Source organism: Cricetulus griseus (genome assembly GCF_003668045.3).
Source record: "Cricetulus griseus strain 17A/GY chromosome 1 unlocalized genomic scaffold, alternate assembly CriGri-PICRH-1.0 chr1_0, whole genome shotgun sequence".
Classification (NCBI taxonomy): domain Eukaryota; kingdom Metazoa; phylum Chordata; class Mammalia; order Rodentia; family Cricetidae; genus Cricetulus; species Cricetulus griseus.
The window spans coordinates 52,969,720-52,989,177 of record NW_023276806.1 but is presented as its reverse complement, the minus strand read 5'-3'; the positions used below and the strand labels follow the sequence as shown (position 1 = coordinate 52,989,177).

The 19,458-nt window shown below is 39.0% G+C and overlaps 2 protein-coding genes across 12 annotated transcripts in view; both read left to right on the top strand.

Annotated features, from left to right (window-relative positions):
- The window catches only part of Rsbn1 (round spermatid basic protein 1), a 44,265-nt gene extending 37,558 nt beyond the window's left edge, over nt 1–6,707 (top strand). The window contains exons 6-8 of one of the 2 annotated variants that reach the window (XM_027393850.2): nt 1,409–1,517; nt 2,206–2,679; nt 4,659–6,707. In XM_027393850.2, the coding sequence (XP_027249651.1) occupies nt 1,409–1,517; nt 2,206–2,676 (580 nt within the window). In that variant the 3' untranslated portion in view covers nt 2,677–2,679; nt 4,659–6,707. Of the gene's footprint in view, nt 1–1,408; nt 1,518–2,205 lie in introns of both variants that reach the window. The other variant, XM_027393849.2, reaches the window with a different exon arrangement.
- A 1,752-nt stretch (nt 6,708–8,459) lies between these two features.
- Nucleotides 8,460–19,458, top strand: part of Phtf1 (putative homeodomain transcription factor 1) — a 41,976-nt gene continuing 30,977 nt past the window's right edge. For 4 of the 10 annotated variants that reach the window (XM_027393856.2, XM_027393859.2, XM_035450875.1 and 1 more), the window contains exons 1-3: nt 8,460–8,880; nt 9,038–9,226; nt 9,842–9,898. In XM_027393856.2, the coding sequence (XP_027249657.1) occupies nt 9,182–9,226; nt 9,842–9,898 (102 nt within the window). In that variant the 5' untranslated portion in view covers nt 8,460–8,880; nt 9,038–9,181. The remainder of the gene's footprint in view (nt 8,881–9,037; nt 9,227–9,841; nt 9,899–19,458) is intronic. The other 6 variants (XM_027393857.2, XM_027393851.2, XM_027393858.2 and 3 more) reach the window with 4 other exon arrangements.

The window sequence follows — 19,458 nt, the reverse complement described above, 5'->3', positions numbered from 1 at the left end:
GACTTTATTTCCCTTTTAAGGTAAGTATAGTCCATTTTACACATATGTGCATGCAGGTGCACACAGACTCATGTATACCATTTTGTCAGTTCATGAAGTAGCTGTTTGGGTTCACTTCTACCATTGACTCTTTGATTGTTACATAGGTATGTAGGTATCTCTTTATGTCCCTGGTATTCAATACCCAGAAGTAGAGTTGCTAGATAATAGGACAATTCTTTTTTATTATTTTTCGGAACTGTTGTACTGTTAATGTTTTCTGTAGTGGCTGCACTATTTTACACTCACTTGGAGCTTGGTTTTATTTGAATGTTTGCATTAATATGTAGTATGTAGAGAGACGTAAATTTTTTAAAATTTTTATTTTTGCTTTTTTGAGTAGGGTTTCTTTGTGTATCCCTGGCTGTCCTGGAACTTACTCCATACCCCAAGTTTGCCTTGGACTCAGTGGTCCTTCTTCCTCTGCTTCCTGAGTGCTGGGATTAAAGTAGTGTACCACTACCACCTGGCTCAGCCTGGTTTTATTATAACAAAGTTCAGGTTCTCTAATGAGACAGCAGCAAATGTATCCCATTTAGAATAAAACTTAAAAACAAAACAAAACAACAACAAATAAAACCCAAGATCCTCTGACCCAGGGTCTCAGTGTGTATGTAGCTCAGCATAGCCTTGAACTTATTATGTAGATCAGGTTGGCCTCAAACTTAAGATCCTCTCTTACTAGCCTCAGCTCCCCAAGTGCTGCTGAGATTGTGGGTATGCACCAGCATGAAAGATTGCTTCGAGGCTAGGGGGAAAAAAAAAAAAAAACTATCTTTTTAGCCATTATTGCTTGACTTTTTAACCACTTACCTAATTTTTCTTCTTTTTTCTTTTTTCGGTTTTTTGAGACAGGGTTTCTCTGTGGCTTTGGAGGCTGTCCTGGAACTAGCTCTGTAGAGCAGGCTGGTCTTGAACTCACAGAGATCTGACTGCCTCTGCCTCCTGAGTGCTGAGATTAAAGGCATGCACCACTACCACCTGGCTCTTACCTAAATTTTTTTTAAAGCTTTATTTTTATGTGCATTGGTGTTTAGCCTTCATGTATGTCTGTGTGAGGGTATCAGATCCCCTGGAACTGGAGTTACAGACAGTTGTGAGTCTTCTTGTGGGTGCTGGGAATTGAACCTCGGTGCTCTTAATTGCTGTGCCATTCTCCAGCCCTGGTTTTTTTGTTTGTTTGTTTTTGTTTTTTTTAATCCTTTTATTGATTTGCTTTTATTTTTGAAAACTGATTAAAGAAGTGCACTCTTAACCTCTAGAAGACAGGCATTTTATTTATTATTTGCTAAAAGTAGCATTCTAGAAACTGAAATTGTCATTTTCCATTGTGGATACTAGTCCCTAAACTTTGTCTTTTTAATATTAGGAGTGATCAACCTCGCATAACCAAAGATGTGATTTGTTTTCATGCTGAGGACTTTACTGATGTTGTACAGAGACTCCAGTTAGACCTTCATGAACCTCCAGTTTCCCAGGTAATAATTCTCACGTTCTCATTACCCTTTCAGTGAGATAATGGAAACAGCATCTGGATCCATTTGATTAGGCATTTTACTTTATAATTGGATTCACAGACAGTAAATTTGACTTTATCTTTATTAAATTCTGTGTGCGGTAGAGAGTTTCCCAAGCCAAAATCTTTGGGATGGAGGGTGGGCCTGAGATGGCTAAAGAAGGGTCCAGTTGTTCACTTCTGGCCATATGTAGTCTAATTTCAACTACAAAATGTCAGAATATATGAAGGGGAAGATTAAAGGTTACCTTTATGTGTGATAAAGATACTGATATAGCCTTCCAGTGGTGGTGCTCATCTTTTAATCCCAGCACTCAGGAGGCAGAGGCAGTTCTTGAGTTCAAAGCCAGCCTGGTTTACAGAGCGAGTTTCAGGACAGCCAAGGATACATAGAGAAACACGGACTTGAGGGGAAAAAAATACTAATATTTAGCTGCACTTTCAAGCATGTACTGATTCCATAGGCTATCTTGACAGTCTTTTGTTATTAACTTACCATGCTTTCTTAAGATTTGATATTTGTTTTAAAACAGTTTGCCATACTGTTTTCCTGTGTGAATTGAAATATTTTGTTTGAATCATTACATATTTTAAGTCTCATGTAATTTTTTTTGCCTTTTTATTTTTTTTTTTTATTTTTATTTTTTTAGTGTGTACAGTGGGTGGATGAAGCAAAATTAAACCAAATGAGGCGAGAAGGAATTCGCTATGCTAGAATTCAGCTTTGCGACAATGATATCTACTTCATCCCTAGAAATGTCATTCATCAGTTCAAAACAGTGTCAGCAGTATGCAGCTTAGCCTGGCATATAAGGCTTAAACAGTACCACCCTGTTGTGGAAACCGCTCAAAACACAGAAAGCAATTCCAACATGGACTGTAGTTTACCTGGAAAGAGAGAATTAGAAGTTGACTCCCAGTGTGTGAGAATAAAAACTGAACCTGAAGAAACATGCAGAGAGATGCAGCTTTTGACAACTGCTCCGTCGTCTTTCCCACCTCCATCAGAACTTCATCTACAGGATCTGAAGACTCAGCCTGTTCCCGTTTTCAAGGTGGAAAGTAGACTGGACTCTGAGCAGCAACACAGTCTGCAGGAACATCCAAGCACTCCTGTGTAATATGTACATATTCAAACACATTTTTTAACTTTTTTAAATTTTGATGTGAAGTTATAGTTTTATAACTGGCTTAAGTTAAGTTTTATTGGAGAAATCTTGCCTATAATTCTATAAAGAGAAATGACATTCCACAAATGTCAAGCATATCTTTTTTACACAGATTATGCAAAGCTAAGAGTTGTATCTTATCCCGTTAGTACAGTACGTAATAGTGGGTCTGCTGCTACTTTCTGTTTTAAGGTGTGAGGTAACAATTCAATCTCTTCTTCAAATCAAAACCAGAATTCTCTGATATAGCAGGTTCTCACTTGGTAAATGATTCACTTCCCTTGGTTTTTATCTTTCCTTGTCTCTTGCCATATTTGCTTTATGTAGTAGAAAGAAGATTTATGGTTTAGTACTTGTGTCTTCATGGCACCTCATCAGTTTCCATAGTAAAATGGCATTGGTTGCAGGAAAGGCTCCTGCAGCTGGTACATGGTCAAGTAAATTATTTAGTATTAACCACAAAGAAGACATAGTTTCTAAAGGAAATTGTTGAGTGGCTCTCTGTTTTTTAGCAAAAGAGGAAGCATGGCACTTTCTGATCAAGGCTGTCTTTTTGTGTCCGTTATTTAAAACCCAGTGGATATGTCAATTAAACAAAAATCTAAAGACAGATAATGCTTGGTTATTCATTATCGATGGCTCATTAATTTTTTTCTAGGATATATAGTAACTGTGAAGGCTATTTTGAGCAAAGGTGATAATGTTGACCAGTTGTTCTGCTTCCGAGTATCCTCACATCTATGGATACATTCCCTAAACTGATCACAATATCAAAGTTAGAGAGTCATACCAGTCTTACTGATGAGGGCTGCAATATCTGAGCATCATACTTAGGAGAAACTATTCTTGTAACTTGGCATCTACTTTTGAAACACTTTACAATTTTATCTGGTGAAAACCTGGGTTTGTTTATTGTTAGTCTGTGTTGCTATTTTCTAGTAATAGGCATTAGACTTCCATCCTAAAGTTTCAGGTGGACTGAAGCTTGGGGTCTGGATATTTATTTGTTTTCAATGGGCCTCCTTCATATAAATAGTGTAGTCATTTTTTTATTTGGAATGTTCATGTGCTATGCATTCTACTTTCTCTTAGTTAATAACTCAGTAGGCCTTTTGTTTACTAAAGGAAGAGTACTCCCCACACCTAAGACCAGATTCTTGTATCTACCTGGTTACAGTGCAATTTGATTTTTTTCCCCCTGGATGGTGAGATTTGAAATATTTGCATTAACATAGGCAAAAGAAAAAGATGCTGCTTTATTATGTTTGTCACCATGGAACTTAGCTGCATCTTTGGAAATATCAAATATGAAGTTTCTCTAAAAATATTCTGAAATAGGTTAAATCTTATATAAATATTACTTTGTGCAATATTGTTGTGTAGTTAAATGCATATTAGCAGAGTATAGAGGTCACTGTGTAAACCGATAGAAAAGTAAACATCAGCAAATACTACAGTGATTAGTTAGAATCTGTATTACTCCTTATATATATGTATATGTATGTATTCTCTGTTACAAAGGACGAAGACAAATAAATAGGGAAACACTTCAATGTAAACCATTTATGAATTGGAAGTGATGTTGCTTTTAGTTATCCTTGTAAATAAGGTAATTAGAATGGTATGAAAGGTAATGTGATTATTACAGGGGTGTTTTTAAATCCTGTGTATAAATTCTAGTTTATCAAACTAGTTTTTAAGGGACCTTTGAGGGTATTTTTTGTTGTTACTTTGTGGAGAAGGGGTTTATCACAAAATGAATGGGCTTAGGTTATTTGTTATTTTTATTTTTCTGTCCAGAAGAATTTCATAGAGCTTTACCAGGCTGTGCAAAGAAAAATTCTTCTCAGGCAACATTTGCTTGTAAAAATAATCATGAAGAAAAAAAGTTGTTAACGCAAAAAGTTTTATTTTTGTTTTTCTTGTCTTCCAAGATCCGATTTCCCCATCTCCCACTTGCCATCCAGCAGATGCCATCTGTCATCTAAGCTGGTCATTACTAATAAACAAGGAGACTGTCTCCTGACAGCCAGCACTGTGTGTAATCACTCAGGAACCAGCGGATCTGCAAAGACCTACAATCAAACGCAAATCTCCATTTTCCTTTTACAAAAGTCTACCCTCACCTCCAGGATAAACATATTAAAAACAATATAAAAATGTTGAAAATCATGTACTAATGAAGTCTCATTGTATATTAGATTACAATAGAATGGAAAGAAACATTTAGCTAGTAATGTATCTGGAAACTCTGAATGTCCTATGTGAGTATTAGATTTTGATAGCATGCTTTAAAGACTGATGAATATAAAAGCAGAAGTTTTGAGTTTCTTGCTGCTTTCAAAACTGTCCTAGTTGAGCGATACAAATGATCACAACTTTTCTAAATCATTAAACTATTTGGTTTGGTGGAGTGAGGCATGGAACAGTCTGGCATCCTCTGATTTGTAAAGAAACGATGGCAGTGAAGTTGTAACTGAAATGGAAGCTAATCTTCCTTTCTGGTATGTTATCTGTTGTGCCAACCCTTGAGATTACTTGCAGAATGTGGCTATATGTTTTAGTACTTTATGGATCAGAGGGATATTTAAAAATATGCTTATGGAAAGGACCTAATAAACAAATATTCCTAACAGCAAATATAATGATTTTATGGTAACCATTAAAAAGCATAAAAGTCTTCCCTTCCCCAGAGGTCATTCTGTACTTATCAAGACAGGCTAGGAGCTAGGGTTATGATTCTGAGAGGTATCCCAAATTCATAAAGCAATAATAATAACCTCCATATTGGTTCCCTGTTCCAAAGTTTAACTCTTGAAAAATGAATTCTTAGGCTTAACTTGTACTTGCTTATTAAGTACTTAAAAAGTTTTACTGATACATTATTTTTACTTAAAGACTTTTAGAAAGTGCCGTTCCCTCAAACAGTTGAACTATCAGCTCACTAATATTATAAGCTCTTGTATGGGGAAAGGAGTTTATTAAATCATTTGCTGAACTTTAGGAAAAGATGTATCAGTCTTAACAGGCATAAAGATCTCACCTAATAACTTGAGAAACTTTTGCTTATTGCTTTTCCCTGTATAAATGTTGTCTAGAAGGAGAGTTAATATAGGAACAAGACTCCAAAATCCATGAAAATATATTCCTAGTGAATATATCCTTTATCATTAATATTAGCCCATTATATTTTCATCTGTATTTGCCTTTTAACATTTATTTGTATTTATTGAGGATAATTAGGATTACTGAGTCTGTGTCTTTCTAACAAGTCTGTGTCACCCTTTCAGTAGCACATGCCAGAGGTTCCCATTTGTCTTAAGTTTCATGTTTTCATGGCACTCTGTAGCTGTACTTACTGGTCATGCAAGTAGAGGAGATGCACACCACCAGTGATTTTCTTAAGTGCATAAAGGACTTACCCTCATCCTGGAAGTCTATTGCTTTAAAAGCAAGTATCCATAAATATTATGGCCTTCCATTTTAAAAATCTTCATAAATTTTCTAGGATCCACTCGTGCATGTAGTTGAGACCATTGTCTCTTAAAATATAGCACTTTTCAATTCTCTCTAAAGAAATACTTATGTACTACTTCTATCACATGTTGTAAATTTTCATGTAATAGTGTTTTCTGTGACTAAACTTCATTTTGATTGGCAGCTAAGACTTTTTTTTTCCTGTGGCTTTAATTTATCTAAGAGGTCTTTGCATATAGATGAAATGTATAATTTGCCTGGCGGACTATTTGCGTTTGTGTGGCCTTAGTTTGTTTATTGACATTAACAAGTGTTTTAAAAGGTTTTTAATGAATAGTCTTAAATCTAAATTTGTGTGAATAATCCTTTTAACACAGTGCTTTTTTGTAGCTGTCTAAGTGTGTTAAATTGTTAAGCTATTTCTTTGTAAAATAGGACAATGGAATGCATAGTTTTTTTTCTCTGTAAAGTATTTTTTTAATAAACAAAGTCTGATTTGTCCTTTACTGATGTTTCATCACAAAATGAATAGTGCATGGGAGTTTTCATTGCCTCCCTGGAACCTGTCTGTAGAGTACTAATAGTCCCTTCCCCACCTCTTTCTCTGTGCCCTATTATTTTTAAGCTTTAGAGGAAAACCTTGGACTTCTCTTTCTTAAAGAAAAGGTCAGAAACATCCAGATTGAGGTGCAACTAGTTTTGGAGAAAATGAAGCTTTCATTTGTGACAGTTATTCTTATTGCTGCTTATGTGTGCTTAGAACTGCCTTAAGCTTTTGTTTTGGCAGAGTAGGTATTTGGGAAAATGCATGGCATAATAATGGAGATGTTTAGATGTGGATGGACTATGGGAAACAACAAAATGGGTTCTTTTCCTCATTAAACTTTGGGTGAACTCTGTAGTTGAGGTGCTTGTCCTGACAGCACTTAGTTCTCAGTAGGCATCTCATCTTGGTGACTCGTCTGTGGGTCTCATAGCCAGTAGTAGGTAGGTAATTATCTCCACAACACAGGTGAGAATTAATTTCCTAAAATCACTGGGAGTTCATTACTGGGAGCAGGGGGTTGAATGCTGTTTTGGGTTAAAAGTTCTGCCTTATACAGCAGCATCCTAATAAAACACTGAAATATTTTAACAGGGCTCCTGGAAAATGATTTGTTACTGTACTGCTAATTTTATTTCCCAAGTTACCACCGCAGCCCAGAAAACCAGTTTTGTGTGTTCAGCAATGAAGTCAAATGCTTTTGTTATTAGTGTTGATTTAGGTCTTAATTTTTTTTCTTTTACCAATTAGTTGGTCGTTGCCTTGAATTACAATGTTCAGCAATACTGAAGGGCTTCGAAGCTTTTAGTTTACTCCTTAACAGTTAAAGGGGTAAAAGCAGAGAAGACCACTGCCTAAGTGTGGGTGAAGTAAATTTTAAAAATAATTCCTGTGGGTGTTATTTTTTAGTAGGTTTACATTATGGAAAACCTTAATTTGACACCGTTTTATGGCTTATAAGAATGCCTATAGGTTGGAGACTGCCTCTTTGTCAGCCTCAAGTGACAGCTATTATCTATTATTAGCCTTACATCACCTAATGCTTTGTGCCCACGGCAAGAAAGGACACAGCTTTAAATAAGCTGAAGACAATGGCACTGGGAACAAGCCATTAATGGTGCACAAAATGTACAGAAAAGAGGAGAGCAGCTTAGAAATCCCGTGGGCATACACTCAAATATTCACAGAGTGTAACTGCCCTTTCTCCTGACCTCTGCTTGAATCACTTAAAAACAGTGTCTACAGCCATTTTCTCTTGATTTGCGGAAAGTCCCCAGCGGTGGGAGCCCTGTGCATCCTTAACTAGGCTTGTGTGGGCACCAGAAAGTCTAAGTCCCAGAGTGGCCGAGAGCCCAGGGGGAAATCGCTAAGCCACAGCCCGCCAGACCGCGTTTCAGGCCGCGTCAATTTACAAACATCTGTCCATCAACAAGAACGGAGAACTCGTGCCCGCCACTAGTTTGTGACCTCATCCCCCCAAAGGGACACGGATATGAAGTAGACACCATGCTAAACTCTACAGACCCGCACAGGAACCTCTGGAATGTCGGGACCAGCCTCCCGAGAATCGATGGGTGCTGGGAGGGTCGTTTCTGAGGTGATTTTCCGTTAAGCGTCTAGGGTTACTGGCTGCGCGGCTGGCGGCTGCCGCGGGCTGCCAAAGCGGCGGGAAGGCGGCCGGGGGCGGAGCCGGAAGGCGGAAGCGGCTGATCGCACCCTGAGCTTGTCTAGCCGCCGCTAATCCCTCACGGACGACGCGCGCCGCTGCCCCGGCCGGGGGCTGGCTGCCGGCCTCCAGCTCTTGAGGGTGCCGAGGTGGCTGGAGAAGGCACCCTTGCCGCTTCCTTCCCATCATTTTCCAGTTGGTTCCTGGTTTCTACCATGGCCCGTTCGATGGCCGCCTAGGTCCGGCGTCTGTGGCTGCAGGCTGCGCTCCTTAGAGCGCTGGGCGGCCGGCTGCCTCAGAGGCTGGGCTGGCCGCCGCGGTCTCCATGGTAACGGCCCCGCCGGTGTCCGGGCCTCTGGGGGAAGATGCGGCCTGCCGGGCCCGCCGCCTCGCCCCCGGCCTCCCGGCCCGGCCGGGGTCTTTGAGGAGCGGGGGCCCGGCCAGCAGCCTGCCTGGCAGCGGGCACCAGGTGAGCCGGCTGCGGGAAGGCGGAGGGCGCGGGAGGCCAGCTCGGGTACTTGCTGTCCCCTGCATCCATACTTGCACCGCATGGTGCAGAGGCTTCTCGGTCGCCACTGTGCCCAATCCCCCCGCCCCCTCCTCTTCTTTTTCTTCCTGGCGAACAGCTGGAGAAGGAGCAGCTGATAGCGAGGCTGAGAGAATCGGATTTTAAGTCATACCCCAAACGGGACAATCGCCTTCAACAACTGGACTTACTGAGACAGTTCCTTCGTTTTCAGTGAAATCCTACTCTCTGGCTGGAGACACAGATGGCCTCAAATGAGAGAGATGCCATATCGTGGTATCAGAAGAAGGTAACAGCAGTAATTTTTATTTGTAAACCATACTTCTGCAGAAAAACTCCCGTAGAGTAGTGCTACTTTCCTTAAGTTTAGTAATGTCACATATTCTTATGTAATATCTCAACATAACTGGAAAAAAATGATGTGCAAAGTCATTATAAACGCAGCTTCAGGTTCCAGGACGTGAGCTGTAAGTCACCTTTCTCCAGGCTGCATACACAAACTGCTGCAATGCTTTGCCTTGCAAATTATCAAATTAAATTTTTTTCTAAAGACAAGAATGAAATTCTTATCTGCATGGCTCAGATTGCTACTGTCGTCTGATTGAGCTGTCCCTTACCTTTTATTCCTCTCTGATATTCCTATTGATATTTTCCTTAGGGATTGGAAATATCTTCTAGGTGATCTTTAATTGAAAATATTCCCTGTGTTGCTTTTTTACTTTTTAGATTCAGTCCTCTTTTTGTTTTGTTTTGTTTTTGGAAACATCCCTTGAAAGTATGTATTTATTATGTAAGAAATAGGTTTTCCAGACAACCACATTTAATAGATTGATGGCTATGTGAGGTTTGACTTAGATACAAAGATTGCTTTTGCGTCACTTAAATAGCCTGCTCCTTATTTCAGATTGGAGCATATGATCAGCAGATATGGGAAAAGTCAATCGAACAGACTCAGATTAAGGTAAATTTATTTCTTTGATTCTAGCTTTGTTACTGCTTTAAAGAGAAGAGTGGATCATACTTTTTAAAAAATATGCACTTATCCACCAAGTATACTTTTATTCTTTGAATTTTATAAGAAAAACAGCACTGCATCGATAATGTTAAAGGGCAGTTGATATGTGACCTCAGTAGCAAATGTCCCAGGTAAATGGGAATATGGTTTCTTATGTCTGGTCAGTTTTTACCATGTGACAGTTCAGATCCAGTATTGCCAGACTTTTATTTGAGAGAAGCTGGGAATACATACTTTTAACAAGGAAATAGCCACATTTTTAAAGAGGGTAGTAGTCCTCTTCCTCTCTTCCTCTTTTTCTCCATCTTCTTCCTCCTCTTCCTCCTCCTCATAATCATCACCAGCTGTACAAACCAAATGAAATTCTTATTTGGCCTACATCTAGCCTTCAGACCCCATTTTTTCAATTACTGGTTTTGAGGCAAGCCTTCAAGTTTTTCAGGTTCTTAAGCTTCTTTTTATATTACCTTTAGAACTGAGCACAGTCTATGGTTTCTTCATGCTAAACAACAGAGAACTGCTGTGTAATTCAGATGCCAGTTATTTAATTTGTAATAGTAGAGGGGAGGGTTAAATTTTAGTACCTAATTCACCAAATGGGAACGAGAAATAATGGTGCCGGTGCAAATTAGTCATTGAGTGGTTCCTGGGTAGCCGCTTGTAATTTGATGTTCTTGAGGGAAAGCCCAAAGAAAAGAATGTAAATCTAGATTAAGGGTCTCACTTCCTTCGAAAGTGTTCATAAATGCCAGTGTATTCTTGGTTTGGTATTGTTTTGAAAAAAAAAACAAAACAAAAACTGTTGCAGACCTTTATCAGCACTTTAAAAACGGGTAAGTACAACTCATAGTTTTCTGCTTATCTAAGTTACACTGATCAGACTAGACCTCAGCTATCTTTGGTGGGATGTATTTAACCATTACTCAAGGTGCATTCCCTTATAGGCCAATCACTTAAAAAGCTGTTTGAGCTTCTTGCTATACAATTAACTTTACAGCCCTCCCTTATAATAATGGAAGATGAGGTTCAGATGAATTTCCAAATTTCATTTTGTAACTGTCTAAATCTTGCCTAATTATTCTTCTGTGAGCTGCTAAGCCATGTCTGTAGTGTAATAGAAATGGCAGAATCGGGAAATTAGGTAATGTTTAGTGACCTCTAACTTGGGATCCCTAACAGGTCCTTGTGATTTTGCCTGGGTTTTGGTTTCCTGATCCTTAAAAGGATTTTACCTCCTGCTACAGAATAAGAAATCTACCTCCAACCAATTTAGATTTTTTTTTTAAACTCTTATTTCCATGACTCTTAACATATGCCTTTTAGTACACCTTATTAGGACGTGTGTGTGTGTGTGTGTGTGTGTGTGTGTGTGTGTGTGTGTGTGTGTGAGAGAGAGAGAGAGAGAGAGAGAGAGAGAGAGTGTGTGTGTGTTTTGAGAGAAAGCATAGGAGGTTGTGTGGGTTGGGTAAGATCTGGGGAGAGCTGGAGGAGAGGAAAGGATATAGTCAAAACATTGTATGAAAAAAAATTTTAAAGTTTTTTTTAAATGTCCTAAAAAAGGTAAGCAGTTTCTGCCTTCATGGGTTTCATGGTCAGGATAATGTGAAAAAATAAGATATTTTTCAAAAAAGATGTTTAGTTAGATTAGACAAACAAAAAAATCTAAATTAAAAATAAAAAAGGAAAAATTTAAAAGGAAAACAAAAAACTTAGTATCAGATCATAGTACTATTTTACTGTTCTAAACTACATTTATAGGGAGAGATGACTAATCAGTTAAGAGCACTGGCTGCTCTTTCAAAGGGCCCTGTTAAATTCCCTGTACCACATGGTGGCTCACAAATGTCTGTAACTCCAGTCCAGGGGGCTCTGATACCCTCTTTGGCTTGTGGGGTATATCATGTATGTGGTGCACATTCATACTTTCAGGTAAGACACATAAAAATAAAATGTTAAAAAATTTTAAAATACATTTATAAAAGTATAGTTAAAATTTTAAATGGAGCTAGGCAGTGGTAGCTCATGCCTTTAATCCCAGCACTTGAGAGGCAGAGGCAGGTGGATCTCTGTGAGTTCAAGACCAGCCTGGTCTATAAGAGGTAGTTCCAGGACAGCCTCCAAAGCCACAGAGAAACCCTGTCTCGACAAACAAAAAACCAAACAAAACAAATTTTAAATGGGTACTGGAGAGATGGTTCAGTAGTTAAGAGCACTTGGCTGCACTTCCAGAGGACCTGAGTTCAGTTCCTAGCATCCACATGGTGGTTCAGAACCATCTATAATTCTAGTTCCAGGGAGATCTGATACCCTCTTTTGACACAAAATAACCTACAATTTAAAACAATTAAAAAAATCTTACTTGGATCAAAACTTTGATAAGAACTCTGGCAAACTTACTGAACTTCTCTGTTTAGTAGATTCAACATTTTGGTAGATGTTGAAAACAAGGGAAAAGTACTAACAGAAATATATGACTTAAGGAGCAAGCAAGCATCCCTGGCTGTCCTGGAACTAGACAATTTGACCAGCTTGGCCTCACATTTGTATTAATCCTTCTGCCTTTGCCTCCTATGTTCTGTGAGTAACACTGATTTTATTTTAACATTTGAAAATAAATTATTGTAACTCGAAGAATAAAGATCCAAACCATGTGATCTTCTCAGCAGACACAGTAAAAGTACTTGAGAAAATTCTGTGCATTTGTAAAATTTATAATGATGAAGAGTTGAAGGCAAGTCCCTTAACAAACTAAAGGCTGGAAAAAAAGCCTCCAGCAAATGTCACACTTAATGGATAAAAACTGTTCTCCCCATGGTCAAGAAAAAACCACCAACACTAGATTTCCCTACTTTTATCTAATTATGGATCCTAGCGTGGGCTATAAGGCAAGTAAAAGAATGGAAAGACAGCAAAATAGGTAAGAAATGGAAATTGTCTTTATTCATGTTGACCTAATCACATAGTTAGAAAATTCTGGGGAAACCTACAAAAATTACTGACAGGTAAGTTTGGCAGAGGTTTTTGAATATAAAGTCAGTACACAAAAATCACTTGAGTTTCTCTGTATTTGCTATGGTAGTCTGCAAGTAAAATTAAGTATCCCAGCATTTGAGAGGCAAAGGCAGGATGATTGCCATTAGTTTAAGGCAAGTTTGTGCTGCAGACAATAAGATTCTGTATCAGAAAAATCAAAGGCAGTGGGCTGGAGAGATGACTCAGCAGTTGAGTGTGCTTTTTGCACAGTTAGGAAGACCTAGAGTTAGAGTTCTTACTACTCACATGACAAGTCCAGCAAATAGTGCCTAACTCTAGTTCTGAGGGACCTCAAGTTCTCTTCTGGCTACAGGTTTGTACACAAGGACATACACTCACACACATGCACAGAAATAAGCAAATCCTAAATAATTCTAATCAGTATAGTATAAAAGACAAAAAAATTCTTAGGCATGAATTTTGCATAGAAAGTCTAAGACTTGCATGCTAAATCTACACAGTATTTTTCAGAGATGTTCGAGAGCACATACCTCGTTCATGATCTAGAAGATTCAGTATTGTTTAAATGTCAGTTATCTCCCAGTGTATTTAATAATATGCCTGGGCGGGGGTGGAACTAATAAGCTAGCTCCCATATTAGTATGCATTGCAAAGAATTTGGAATATTAAAAATTTTAAAAAGTCATTGTTGGAACGCTTATATAATTTAGTATGGAACTATAGTAAGCAAAATAGGGAAATAGTATTGCATTTGCATGATTGATAAATTGATGGAATAGAAAAGAAAGTCTAGAAATAAATCCTTATTTCTGTTTAATTAAAAAAAATAGATTTATTTTTTATGTGTATGGGTGTTTTGCCCACATATATGTATGTGTACAAATGTGTGCTTGGTGCCCATAGATGTCAGAAGGCGGCATTGGATCCCTTGGAACTGGAGTTACAGATGGTTGTAGGCCACTATGTGGGTGTTAGAAACTGGGTCCTCTGTGAGAGCTGTATGTGCTGCTAATCACCAAGCTCCCTCTCCAGCCCCTCCTTACCACATTAATAGAATGGTTTTCACCTGGGCTATTATATAACCCAGGCAGGCACGGGGCTCTCTAGGTAGTTTCAGCTGCCTTTGAATTCATAATCCTCTTGCCTCAGCCTTGTCAGTAATGGAGCAGATGTAAGCTATGTTTTGCTATAAATTCAATTTTTAACAAAGATGCCCACCCTAGTTTTCTTTCTGTTGGGTTAAAAACACTGACCAAAAGCAATATGGGGAAAAAGTTTTTTGGGCTTATCTTCCAGATCATCTCTGAGGAAAAGTCAGGACAGAAACACAAGGCAGGAGCTCTGAGAACACTGCTCTCTGCTTATTGCCTTGCTCACAGGCTCCTGCACACCTCGCTTTCTTAAAAAGGTCCAGTGCAACCTTCTAGGAATGGTGCAACCTGCAGTAGGCTGGACCCTCCTACATTAGTCATCACTTAAAACAGACAAGGCCACAGGTCACTGGCCAATCTCTCAGTTGAGACTTCCTCAGATGACTCTAGGCTGTGTCAAGTTGACAGCTAAAGCTAAAAAAAAAAAATCCAATGGGAAAATCTTGGCCTTTTCAGTAACTGGTGCTGAAACAGGATGATTTTTTATTCTTTATGTAACAAAAATTGATTATAGATTTAATTCGAAGAAATTAAACTAGATGCCCAACTTGTGTGCCCAGGAAACCCTGCCATTCCCTTTTCTCTAGCTGGCAGATTGGGGGAGGTGTGATACTTGGAGTTACTGTAAAAGATGTTAACCAGCAGGAGTTTGACAGAGTTCTGACAGCCTTACTCAAAAAGTTCAGGAAGCTGAAAGTTCCTGAATGGATAGACACAGTCAAACTGGCCAAACATTAAGAGCTTGATCCCTATCATGAGAACTGGTTCTATATATTAGCTGCTTCCACAACACAGCGCCTGTACCTCTGCTGTGGTACTGGGGTTGACTCCATGACCAAGATCCACAGAAGTTGGCCGAGAAACAGTGCCAGGCCTAGCCACTTCTGCAGAGGCTCTAAGAGTGTGGCCTGCCCCGTCCCCTAAACCCTGGAACGGCTGAAAATGACAGAAAAGAACCAAGATTGAGGCCACAAGATAACACCTTAGGAATAGAGAATCTGTACAGGATCACTGGAAAGGTGACAGTGAGGTATTAGAAAAATGGAAAAGTGATCTTACTGTGGTGTTTGTAGGTGGGGTTTTTGGGCTCTTATTAGGATCAGAACAGGGAGAGCTATACATGCATATACATACCCCGATCTTTCCATGTGATACTCTCTGCTGCTTTGGGGTTACCAACAAGAAGGCTGTCTCTATATGTGGGCCCCAGACCTTACTCCTCCCAACTGTACACAAATAATCCCCCCTTCTTTATAAAGCTGCTCAAACTTTACATTAGAGTAATGAAGATTCAACTATTGCATGGGCTCAAAGGAAGTTTTGGGGTGATAGTTATATTCTAAGTCCTGAGTATAATCATGATTGTAAAACTGTGAATTTACTAAAGCTGTACATTTCAAATGGATGAACTTAATAGTATATAAATTATATCTCAGTAAAACAATTTTAAAAAATTGTACCAATGGAGCCAGGCATTGGTGGTGCACGCCTTTAATCCCAGCACTCAGGAGGAGAGGCAGTTGGATCTCTGTGAGTTCGAGGCCAGCCTGGTCTCCAGAGGGAGTGCCAGGATAGGCTCCAAAGCTACACAGAGAAACCCTGTCTAAAAAAACCAAAAAAAAAAAAAAAAAAAAATTGTACCAATGGTCAGAAGTACACAAAATATTTGCATATACTTTACAATATGAATTGTTCTCCAGTGCTTTAGTTAAGACTATATGAAATATTCATGATACTATTTTATCGATAAAGATCAATTTATTCTTTCAAAAAAGGGCTAACCAAAACTATTTCCTATTACTGCTATTTAACATGCTGTTTGCTAAGATGAACAAAACATTCTAATGAATATTTTCCTTGTTTTGCAATTTTTTTAGATAATTTTAAAAAGAACAAAAACTGCTATTTGAAAGTGACCTAACTTTATCTCTAGAAAAGAAAGGCTAGTGAAGTTCAGAGGCTAATTCAACTGTGTTTGCTGTGTTTTATTCTTAGTGCTGAAGGATGAGATGAACGTTCCTCATTAAAGATGACAGGTTGAGTGCATGCACTAAGCTCTGTTAGGTCTTGTTTTGAAATGTCTGCAGTTATAGCATTAAGAAAAAGGGCTCAGCTCTGAGGTCTGAGAACAGCAGACAAGAGCTATCAGTACAGTTCCAAAGTTGGGAAGTAGATGGAAGTGAAGAACGCATAGCTGCTGCAGGGAAAGTCAGTAAGAAACTAGAAAAAGCTCTGTGTTCACTTACTGAAAGACTTAACTAGATTCATCAGGTCAGTGTGCTGGTGTTAGGCAGAACTGAAGACAGGACCCTGGAAGCATATGCATGGTAGCAGTAGACCCACCCTCAGACCTTCCTTATTCCATTCAACTACTATCTTCCTCTTATAGAAGACAGTGAAGCTTGCTCCTTGGTAGACTGAAACAGTTCTGTGCTCTATACCAGAAACAAATGTGGGTTGAATGATGCCCTAATGTGTAGGATCAAATGAGCCTGGTGGCCAGGCTGTTACCACTAATGAGGGTGCAATTTCTGCAGAAACTAACTGAAGAGAAACGATGTAAAGATACTGGGGAGTGACACGGTTGCAGGCCCCTCTGCAGTGTGGGTTACTGTTAAGAAAGCCCTATCCAGTGTGTTAGTGTAAATCTGTGCATTTATGTGCAAATATAAATGGATAAAGTTCATAAAATATTTGCAACTTAAGGAAAAAGGAAGAGAAAAGAAGCTCAGAGGAATAACATTGTTTTAATGGGTTGATGGTGCATGATTATTAACAGTACTTGGAAGGGAAGCTGAGGCAGTAGGATTGCAAGTTTGAAGCCAGTTTAGTCTACATACCAAGGCCTTGACCCAAACTGACTAAACAAATTGGGAAAAAAACAGTAATTATTATGTTTAGTAAGTAATTAGATACTATAAAAAACAAGACTGGATTAAGCTCAAGAGATGTATCATATGCTAATTATAGTTCATATATTCTTGAGAAATTCTGAGTGGATATAATGTTTATCCCACAAAAATGGTAATCATATTACCTAATAATGAATACCTGTTTCACTTCAGAATGAATATCATAGCTCTTGACAAAACTATTGTAAATTGAAAATACTGTCAGAAGTTAATGCCACCTAACCTGAGTGCTAAGTTTAGCAATGCTGGCCATAGCAGGGTGTGGGCTGTTTACCCTGGTGATGTTATGGTGACTGGGAGCTGCTACTCTCTATCCTTTGTCACAAGACAGCATTGTACTGCATGTTGTTAGCCTGTGAAGAGATCAGAATTCAAATTTGAAGCATGGCTTCTGTGCAGGACCTGTTGTTTCCCCACTGCTGTAGAGAAGATAATACTTACATTGAACAGCCTTAAGTTGGGTACCATCTGCACATATATATCCTTCAAAACATGTTTATCTGTCACTATTAAGGAAGGCTCACCTATCATATAACCACCATCCCATTCTGAAAATAGAATACCTGTCAAAACAATGTATAAATATAAAGTTTTATCTACCAACTAAAAAGGTTTTTAAAAAATAATCAAAAAGTCAAAAAGATGTTATAGATGGAAATGTGGGGCAGCGTTGTATGTTGCTCAGTGATAGAGCACTGCTCACATACATAAAAGCAAGAGTCCTGAGTTTGAATCCCATGTGTTATTTTCCTTGAGAAATCTATCACTCCTCTGCCACTTCTTAAATGTGAGTTAGGTGTATGTTATACATGTCCATACAGTGCTATATTTGCCATGTCATTGCTTTTTGTTGTTGACAACATATAGCACAAATTTTAATTGGTCTTAATAATAAAAACCCAGAGACAGATATTGGGGTTAAAACTGAAGATCAGAAAAGCAAAGTGGCCAGCCACTAGATAGTTCTCATCTCTACCAATGATCAGCCGAAAGGGCGATCTTGTCCTCACACTGCATTCTCAGATTGCCTCAGACTGCACTGCTCTCCACCAAACCTCAGATTGAGCTCCTGTTTCCTGCCTTGTATTCTTCTCTAGTGCTGGGATTAAAGGTGTGGGATTCCCAAGTGCTAAAATCACCTTTGTGTGAGCTCTGTTTCTCTTTTAGATTGTATCAATTTCCTGTAGCTCAGGGTGGCCTTGAACTCATAGAGATCTACTTGCCTCTGTCTCCTGAGTGCTGTGTGCCACCACTGCCTGGACTCTATGGCTAACTAGTGTGTCTGATAGGATTAAAGGTGTGTAACACAAGTAGTACCTGGCCTCTATGGTTATGGCTAGCTCTGTACTCTGATCTTCAGGCAAGCTTTAGTTGTTAGATCCTAAAATATCACCACAACAACATGCCCTCTGTTGTTGTTATTTTCTCATTTCTTTAACATAATTTCTGGTAAAGCAACCAAAAAGGAATGATTTATTTTGCTCATGATCCTTTGGCTCCATTTTCTGGGCTCCTTGTAAGGTCCAACATCATGAAAACAGGAGTATGAGGAGGAGAGGACTCATCTTGTGGACAGGAAGCAGAGAGAGTAAGGAAGAAACTTGGGAGCAGGTACAACTTTTAATGGCACATCACTAGAGACTTATGGCATTGAGGCCCCACCTAAAGTTTTCACACCCTCCCTAAATATTGTTACTAGCAGGTGAAAAAATGTTCACGGGGGGGGGGGGGGAAGCATCTCAGATACAAACTACAGTGTGCATAGTGTGTCCTAGGAAGTCACAGGTTGCTTCCCCTTTTGTGCCTGACTTTATTGTAGTTTTATTCTTTTAATGGCAATAAAATGAAATTTCAACACACTGGGAAATAGGGAGAACAACAGGGCTTCACTTACTGTTTTTATTCACTATTACACACACAGTCCACTGATGTTGCAGCAGTTATGTCCAGTGTTTGTCCCTTCCTTAAGGTGATATGTCAGGGGTTTTGTCCTGATTGCTAACCTTCCCAGGGTTTTTGTAAGGAACTTCCAAACTGGTGACACTGTATCAGTTTTGCTAGGGGCTTACTATGGGAGGGGACTCTGCAGAGGACTAGGCTGCCACACAGGCAATGAGTACAAGTGTGCCCCACTTCTCTCCTGCAGTCTTTCTCTGCTAGGATGGAGATTGTGAGTAACCAATGAGGAACTCATTCACAGCTCCTAGAGTTTACTTATTATTAAAGCTATGAAGGTCAAGCCATATTGTTTGCTCTCCAACAAAAACCCCTTTCGCTGTGGGATGTATTTAGTTCCATGTAGCAAGATTAAGGATGTATAATGATTAAGACTGAGACTAATTGGGTTTGCATCTCTGGGCCTTAGTTTCTTTAGATATAAAGAGTAAGGACAACAAAGTTTTCAGTCTTACAGAACAGCTATTTTAAGTGTTTGTAAAGTGCCTGACAC